This window comes from Cibotium barometz, chromosome 63, assembly GCF_041138505.1.
Source record: "Cibotium barometz isolate CiBa-2024 chromosome 63, ASM4113850v1, whole genome shotgun sequence".
NCBI lineage: Eukaryota > Viridiplantae > Streptophyta > Polypodiopsida > Cyatheales > Cibotiaceae > Cibotium > Cibotium barometz.
This window is the reverse complement of record NC_141108.1, coordinates 27400844-27410247: the sequence shown is the minus strand read 5'-3', so window position 1 is coordinate 27410247 and position 9404 is coordinate 27400844. Positions and strand designations below refer to the sequence as shown.

The window sequence follows — 9404 nt, the reverse complement described above, 5'->3', positions numbered from 1 at the left end:
AGGAGCTCCTCATGTGCACGGATGGGGAGACGCAATCCCTAAAGCCCTATCTCCTGAGCCAAGAGAAAACTGCTTTGGCATCAGCAACAAATAGAAAGTGATATGGTGCAAGAGGGCAGCCTTGCCAACAATTCTGATTTTGGAAGGTTGTAGGGAAAGCCTCGAGCTCCCACCTCACTCTGCGTTTTGCTGCTCGACTGTGCCCCTGCCCTTTGCCTAGCACTCCCCCCTACCTATCCCAATCGCTCTCGCCGTCCCCCTTGCCTATCTATCTCTCTTGTGCTCCCTCCCCCGCTGCCCGTTTTGCCTGCGCCCCTCGTTTCGCGAGCCTCTCCTCGCCCCTTGCCCCCTTCTCGCCCCCCCACCTGGTTTTCTCCTCCCTCCCTCCTTGCACGTGCCCAGTCTTGGCCGGCCGCTCCACAGTTTCATCTTCGCCTCCTCCCCCCCCCCCCCCCCCCCCCCTTGCTCGTGTCTGCCAGCTTCGCCTCCCTCCTCTCTGTCCTTCCTAGCAGTGCCGTCTGGTGTCCCCCCCCCCCCCCCCCCCCCCCCCCCCCCCCCCCCCCCCCCCCCGCCTTGTGTTTGTGCTTCTTGTTTTGTCACCCCCTTTCTTCCTTTGTCGTCGGCAACACCCTTAGCTTGTGGGCTTTTTCTCTAATTTCGGCAAGTTTCGGCCTCTTTTGGTCGTTGCCCCCGGGAGGACTCCATGGCAGCCAGTTTGTCTCCCCCGACTGAGGCTGCTGTTACCTGCCTTTCGTTTTTTGAAGAGGACCTGCAGCTTCTCGCTACGATTGTCGCATCACTAGAGACCTCCACTCTGGTTTGCAAGATTGTCAATAGCCGTCCCGTGCGTGGCTAACTCAGAGATCTCCTTCACGCTAGCCTCCCAGGGCGCCTGCAAAGATCGCAGATATTCATACATTGGGGCGTGGCTACTACCAGGTTGAGTTCGATTCACCAACGGCGTCTAATCTTGTCATGCAGCTGAGCCTTGTTGCATTATGTATGGCCCAGGCCTTCTTTGCACGGTGGCAGCACGGCTACGACCTGGCATATGACCCTCTAGCTGGAGTTTCAGGCTTTCCCGTGACAGTCTGCTTTCCAAGCCTGAGGAAGCAATACCTTCCTCTTCTCCCGGTGATTGGTGGTGCCATCGAGAGAGTGATGGAATCCCCCCCAACTGTTGCGTCGGCCCTCGCACGAGTAGTCGGGATTCCATCTCTCCACATTTGTGTTGCCTCGCCGGATTCTGTGCCTCACATGATATCTATTCCTAGCCTTCGGGGCGGCCCCATTGTGCAGAGAGGAGTATTCCGGCCTTCCAAGCCAGTGTTTCATTTGCAGGCAGATGGGTCATCTGGCCAAAGCTTGCCCTCGATGTCAGTCTGGGAGACCGCCCCCGATGGTTCCCCCTCCTACTTTCCGCTCATATCCGAACCAGGGGCCGAGGGAGGAGCAGGTTCTCAGGCCGCGAAGCACCAAGTACCGACCATGGATGACCCATCAGGTGGAGAGTGGCAAACGGTTGGACCCCGCCCGGGTTGCTGGCCGAGCACCAGAGCTGAGCATCGCTGTTGTGCGCGCTAGGTTGGTAGCATGCAAGAGGATTTGGTTCTGTCAGAGAACCGTTACGAGCAGTTATCACAGCATCCGCCCTTATACGACTGGTCCCCTCTAGTCACGGCGAGGGCCCTTCGCCCCCCCCCCCCCCCCCCCTCCCTCCCCCTCTGGATTTGGCGGCCAATTCCTTGTCGTGACTCCTCTTCTGGCCCTCAGAGCCCAGTGGAGCCGGATGACCCCACCCTCTCCCCATCGAGCCTTCCCCAGTAGCCTCTCTCTCCGATGGATGCCTCTCAGCAACGTCTCTCACCAGCCTCTCCGCCTTCCCGCTCTCCCTCGCCTTCTCCCTTGCCTCCTCTATCCCTGAGTGCCACATGGCATACACTGAGATGACCAAGACTAAAAGTACTCCTAGTGAGCACTTATTTCCAACAGCACCTGCCGCTGTGGGAAGATTCTACCAGGTAGGAGTAATACTTTTTTCGTCCCCATCCTTCGGCCCTTTAGGGACGCACGGAGGAGTGTGTCTCTTTGTTGGTGAGCAGCTTCTGCCATCTTTGACAGGATCAGGAGTCATAGTTCCAGGATGTGCTTAGTGGGTTACCATTCTCATGGGTGAGGATAGCATTGGCTTCCTCAACATTTATGCCCTAAATACTGTTGCAAGTAGAGCTATCTTTTGGAGCACTGTTCGACAGGCCCTTCCCCACGCTGATTTTGGTGCATGGGCGGTAGAGGATAGACTTGGAGGTGGCTCCCCTAGACTCGGTGTACGGGCGGATATCATGGCCAGTAGGAAATCTTTCCATGCCTCGTCGCCTGGAAGAAGTCCTCTAACAATCAGCTTGCCTAGAAATGCCCAACTGTGAATGGCAGGGCCGATGATGCCTAGGCTCCCTTTGTGGCATGGCTGTATGATCATTCTCTAGGTCACCTTCGCCCGGGTAGGCCTCCCGTCACTAGCAATCCATAGCAAGTTGCGGGTCAACCGCTGAACCTGACCAATGCAGGCCCAGCAAGAAGTAATGTACCGCATGGTGGCAAGAAGAACGTGGTTTGCCACCACCACACGGCCGGGTAAGGAAAGCCTTGTTGAACTCCAGTAAAGAAGCTTATTCCAAGTGCTCAAAGGAAGAGGGGCTAACTGCTGCTCTGGGGAGATGTCGATGCCCACTCGGAATCCAACATAACCAACTGGGGTGCCCCTCGGGATCCACTGTAAAGCCTCAAGTGGACACCAAGTCAGCGCGGGCGAACAGCCAACCCAAAATCCACACGACCTGTGCCAATTGATCAGTGCTCTCGACGCGCGACAGAAGATTCTTTCACCTCTTCAAATCTGTGACGGTTCGCCACGTCTCTTGATAAGTATGCAGTTGTGTCATTTGCAAACTTTGAGTCTAGGAGCTCGTCATGTGCCTGGATGGGGAGACGCAATCCCTAAAGCCCAGTCCCCTGAGCCAAGAGAAAACTGCTTTGGCCTTGGCAAAAAATAGAAAGAGATATGGTGCAAGAGGTCAGCCTTGCCGAACTGAGCGAGAAAGGGGAAAATCTGTCACCCCCGCCGGCTCCTTGAATGAGAACTTGACTATGAGAGGTCAAGGGAAGTCCGGAAACACCACGGATCCACTTCTCCGGAAATCTCATCCAGCACATCGTCCCCTCCAAAAAGCTCCAATCAACTTGATCGTAGGCTTTCTCAAAATCCAGTAAGAGCACGGTGAGATCCTGCTGGCAGATCTTGGCCGAAGCAGTTGCCTCCCATAGGATTTATCTTTGTAGCCAATTGTCTTGACTATGGATTGAGGATAGGCCTTGAGAAAGTTGCACTTCATGTTTGAATCGCGGTTGCATGTCCCCCTCCCCCACCCCCCTCCGGCTCTCGAAAAGAATTATCCTTCCAAGGCTCAGTGCCTAGTAGGAACCCTTTGACCACAAGTTTGTAGAGCAACGCCCTGCAATTAACACCCGGATCAATAATATTCAGCCCCCTATCTCGTCTGAGCTGAATAACTTTGAGCCAAGCTACCTTGGCACGAGCATCTGTGGTGCCATCCAACCCGATCAAAGAAAATTGCGGATCAATCTCCGTAATTGACCAATTCACGCACGAGAGAAGCACCAACAAGAGGCAATAAACCAAGCCGAGGCAAGCAATACCTGATTAGCTACCAAAGCTCTGGAGGCTTGAATGCATTTGATTACATTTGTGGAGACAAAAGTTTTGAGAATTTTGGCAAAGCGTTAGCTAATTTTTTTCTACTGAATTTCGTTTTTCCTTTGACTTTCAAAGCATGTGTTTGTATACTTAAAACCTTACATGTTTTTTACCGATCAGGTAAAAGCAGTTACAGACTTTGAATGGGTGAGCCAGCTTCGATACTATTGGGAGAATGAAAGCATTATAGTGAGAATGGTGCAAGCATCTCTTTCTTATGGCTATGAGTACTTGGGAAATACGCCTCGCCTAGTAATCACCCCATTGACAGATCGTTGCTATATGACACTTATGGGTGCTCTCCATCTCAACCTAGGTGGTGCGCCAGCTGGTCCTGCAGGTACCGGCAAAACAGAGACAACCAAGGACCTAGCAAAGGTTCTCTTCATTTAACTTCATGGCTGTCTAAGGAAATTCAATTTTCAGTTGTAACCGTACAAACATTCTTTTAGCTAATTATGTGAATATCCTTGTTTTGTGCACGATCATTACCTACTTGATAAAATGGTTTTAATCTGTATCGTTTACTCAAAAAACTAAGTGGCTTGTTTTGTAACACTATGTAATGCGATGACAACACACAAGTGCAAGGGTATCTGTGTGCTTTCTATTTTTATTTTGGGTGCGTTGGGGTGAGAGCAGGGGCAAGGAGTTCTCGACAGTATATTGCAACTAGGTGTTGAAGATTTCCTTATCAAATTGGTATAAAAAGTCATTTGAGAAAAAAACGGAGGAAAGGAATCTTCTTTAAATTCTGACTTTAAGAGCTCATGTGTGATATTTTTAGTTTGTCTACTTTCCTATATGGTGTGAATATGTACGATTGGAGGTGAAGTACTTCTTACAGTGGTTGCAACCAGGACTTTATCATGTTTGTACAAATAATAGACTTGTTCAGACAATAGAATGAGCGTGGGTTCCTGCTTGGGATTCAATCACCTATTAAGGATTAAAAGAGACGTCTTTGAAGGAGATTTTGGAGTTTTTAGATGGAATGGAGGGCATAATCTTTATTATTTGGTTAGCATTACATAGTGGAATTCAGGCTAAACAAAGAAATGATAGACACGACCCAAGAGAGACTAATAAGTTTCAAGAAAGAACGACTTAGAACACTTTCATAAGGGGATCACCATTACAGAGATGGAGGTAAAAAACAGAAAGAGGCATTAGCATCGAAGATCAGAGCTGAAGGACTACCTGATGGGTGTCTCTAGACACGTTCAGCAAAGGAGGTCTTTCACACATTGGCAAGTGCCACAAACATTATCTATTGGGGCGTTGAAGCGATGTGCTCCATTAAGCTTCACAATGGCCATGCATTTTTTTTTCCCCAAAGACAGATCCTTCTATTACTTATAGAGAAAAAACGAGCTGTTTCGCTGAATACAACATTGTTAGAAAGAAGTCCAACTACACATATGAGATAAGGAAGGGGGGACTCCCTCCTTGGCTGGCCACTCTGGCGGAGGGAGGTTACAATTGTAGACCAGGGACAAAGCCACAATGGGGGCCTATAGTGCCAAGAAACTCTACTCTGCTCCCTAGGGAGCAGCGTGAAGGGTCCAGGGGTCCAAAGCCTCATGCTGTTACTGCATGCGCTCCAAATCATCGCTCAAGTGCTCAAAAGGGCTCGGGAGGGTGTGTATGATGGTCCACCTAGATGGAGGATGTCTAAATCCTTGCCTTGGTGGAAAGCAGCATTGGGAAGGATATGGAAGAGCAAATTTCCCTTGAAGCAACGATGATTTCTATGGAGATGTATTATGGGTATTTTTCTGGTGGGGTTTCTTTTGCCACGTAGACACATTGCTTCAGCCTCATGTAGGTGATGCTCTCACCCACGTGAGACAGTGCTCCATCTTTTGTGGTACTACTCCCACTCTCGAGCCCTCCTAGACAAATTGTCAGGGCACCTACGGGCACGATTTCAAGGCATACTTTTTGGGAGGCAATTTTGTCTTTTTGGTCGACTCTACCATGTCCGGAATCAGGTGCTTTTTTCTGTTGTTCATGTCGATCCTTTTTCCTTCTTCCGTAGATTACTTTACCAGTCTCTTAGAGATTCTTTTTATCTTGGAGAGCTCTCTTTTTTGTAGCTCGAGGTGTTTTCCGATTGTTTCTGATATGAGTCGTAGCTGTCCCACTCTGGGACAGCTATGAATGTATATTACTTTTATTAATGAAGCAGTGGTTTCACTAAAAGTGTGTATGAGGTCCGCCTAGATGGAATGGATGACCTCCGCTTGGGGGGTAGGGGGGATCAGGCCGTCGATGGCCTCACTGCACATCGGGCTCGCCAAATGTGCCAGGTTGCTATGCTACTAATGATCTCCCATGCAAAGCTAGTGTGTGACTTAGGAGTCCATGGCCGTATTGGAGCTGCTCCTACAGTAGTCACATAGTCACAGAGTGCGCATGTGGGTGAGACTCAAAGCAAGGCCGCCTCCATCATCCTCGTAAAGTAGGGCGTAAAGTAAGGCCTCACCCGCATCTGTAACATCAAAGCTCCAGAGGATGCACTGCGACAACTATTGTGTCCGTGTGTCTTCCTGCCCTTGGACACTAGGGATTCAATGGATTTTTTTGGAGCCCCCCCCCCCTGCAATACCATCAATTCACAATGAGCCTCTTCCACACCTGGCAGCTTCTGCGCCGTGCCCTCATCCAAGTCCCCCCCACTTGTTAGGAGGAGAGAGAGAAAAAGCCCTTGGCCTGGAACCCTCATTTCCGGCTTCCCTCAGGACACATGATCAACATTGGATTGCACCTCTCTTGGGGCCAACTCTATGGTGGACCACCTCAGACTCTTGGCACCTTGCAGAGCTACCATCGACTCCTAGAGCTGACACAGCAGGACCACCGGACACCCTGAGAAGAGCCATGACTATGATCCGTGACATCGACTCTGCCATTCTAGTGGATTGGCTTCTCCCTCCCAAGAGTCCCCCCGACCCCCCGAGATCCCATAGATGACCTTGTTCACCCACTCCAGAGTTCCTTTGGTGGTTTTTGGCTACTCACACATAGCCATCCCATCAACATTCATGAGGTTGGACTAGGTGGCCTCCTGACCACGTCCAAATGCCAGCTCGGTGATGCCCTCTCCTTACCTACCCAACAGGTCCGCGCAATGGGCCACAAGGGGAGGAAGTGGGCCATAGATACCCCCTCTTCGGGTTCGAGCATCGCATATTGACACTTATGGCTTTGGGAGAATAACACGTTGGCTCACGTAGAGTGGGACCCTGTAGAGTGGTAGTAGAGAAACCCGTTGACTCAAGATTCCAAGGAGGATATCCCTTCCTTTGATTACTCTAGGTGGCTTGGCTGTCGGATCCTCCTCAAGACCACAAATGACACCCGGGCAGTGCAAGGAGCAATGATAGGCGCAAGGAGTATGGGCTACTCTCATCGAGGATTTTTGGCAGACTCTGGAGGAGAAGCTTTTGTCCTTGGAAGATCTCCTTCTTTCTCTGGATCTCAGCCTATCAGAGCTTAGCTGTAGGCACATGGCTGGCGATCACTGGCAGACTACGAGTGAGTTGTTGCCGCTATGGTAGCCATGAGAAGGGACAGAGACATCGACTGTCAGATTGTGCTCATTTAATTTGGAACTTCTTGTGGTCCTGCAGTGATGAGAGGCCTGCTTGGGCCAAAATGGCTTGGACAGTGATCATTCAGCTGCAACGCACAGGGGGGGGAAGGCATCATTGACCCCGCCATTCAAAGTTGTGCCTTGCTGGGAAGTTGATTGTTTGAGGACTCCTTCGAGGTGGTGAGCCTTGGAAGGACTTCCACTTGGCCTTGATTTCTGCCTGTACTCCGAGCCTAGGGGGCCCTGGACAGAGCACCAGATGGATCTTCACAGAGATGCGGGCCCATGGATTTAGCCGATCTTTTGACGATAGATTTATAGCCAGCCTACTCCGAGCTTGGGTTCACCTCAGGCTGGCCCTTAGGCAGGTAGCTCTGGTAGCCTTGGAGGAGCGTCTTCGGAAGCCCCTGATTTGGAACCCCTTAATCCGTCTACTCAGTGGCCATATGTTGGGGGCCCGACCTCACGTATCATGGGGAGCGTTGAGCACAGGATCTGCCAAAGCCCTTGGAGATTGGCTTGCATACAGACAGCTTCCCCTGGAGGCTCAAGAGAGAGGCCTGGCTGGGATACAGGGTAGAGACAAACTCAGCCTTCACATCAACTTTGCTATTATCTAGGAGTGGCTGACTCCAAACAACCCCCCCCACCCCCCCACCCCGGCGGGGCGCCGCAATGGTGAGGCGTGTTTATTAGGCATGATGTTCTCTTGGCAGTCCATGGCACGAATGAGGGCAATGGTTTGCTTACTTTTTCTATTGGTCCCCATGGTAGATTAGAGAGATCAAAGCCCCCTCTGGATGATTTTAGTGGCTGCACCTTACAGAGGGTGGGGGTGATTGGATTTCAGGCACATAGACCCCTCACCGGCCAAGGTGGCCAGGGAGAGACTGTGGCGGTTATGGATTTGGGAGAGGCGGCCCCTCACGCGCCTCCAGTGGGACCCGGGGGAGTGGACTTGAGGCTCTGTTGGCCTGGCCCTTTTCTGACAGACAGAGGTGTTGATCCCACTTGGCATTACAGACCACGTATGTGGTTATCTCCCCCCCCCCTCCCCCCCCCCCCCCCCCCCCCCCCCCCCCATATGAGATAGCCTTCTCCTCATAGAGTGGCCAGCTAGAGGAGAAGCGCATGTTTCTCCAGCTTTTGATTCTTCCCTCCCCGTACATTGAGGTGGGTTTGTATCTAGCCTTTCGTGGTTGTATTTAGCCCTTCGTGGCTGGTTTTTTGTTAGCGAATTGAAGGATCTTTTCCGGGAAAAAAAAAAGAAATTATTTTCAAGCACTCCATAAAAAGCGGCTTTTGGGTGACCTTTTTCATCATTGATGACGAGGTCGGCCTCCCAAGTGCTAGAAACAAATAAAGTCGTGGAATCCTACTGCCAAGAAATTTTGGAGTCGGTGAAGGATTGTCTGGCCAGAGCATAGGAGACATACACTCTTAGTCTCCCGCCAGGCCAACAATAATTGGCGAGACCTGATTTTTCTGAGGGCGACTGAGTTTATCACCAAATCATGAGTAAAGACTAAAGCAAGTGGGCAAGCGATGCCGAAAACTATCCTGTCAAAAAAATCCACGAGGTCTGTGTGAAGTTGGACTACGCGTGACGGCTTCCGCTTTAGCCCTATGCAAGTCCAATACCATCTGAGGCACCAGATGAGTGAGAACCCGAGCTTATAGATAAAGTGGAAGTCATGGTTCCAGAACACATTGTACTCCACCACTTCAAGCATGGCTCGGGTCATTGTGTGCGACACTACTTCACGAAATTCCAGATTGGCGGACACATGAAGCAGTTTGGCTGGGCAAGGACTTCAGAGTGTTGGGCAATATTGACAGACTACGTGGATGCAATGGTACTCTCATCAACAAGTTAAATAGGAGGGGATGTCACGTGCATCTTGTACTTGGATGCCATGGACATACTACACCAACTCAAGTGCAAGACCTCAAGGCCAAGCACCATGCATTTTTGTGTGCCTTTGTCCAAGGAGGAGTGGCTAGTGTACTGGCAAGGGGCAGTCAAGGGTG

The 9404-nt window shown here is 51.0% G+C and overlaps 1 protein-coding gene across 1 annotated transcript in view; it reads left to right on the top strand.

Moving 5' to 3' along the window:
• The window catches only part of LOC147603900 (uncharacterized), a 267683-nt gene that overhangs the window by 132203 nt on the left and 126076 nt on the right, over positions 1–9404 (top strand). The window contains exon 21 of the mRNA XM_086795826.1: positions 3896–4153. Coding sequence (XP_086651952.1) covers positions 3896–4153 — 258 coding nt within the window. The remainder of the gene's footprint in view (positions 1–3895; positions 4154–9404) is intronic.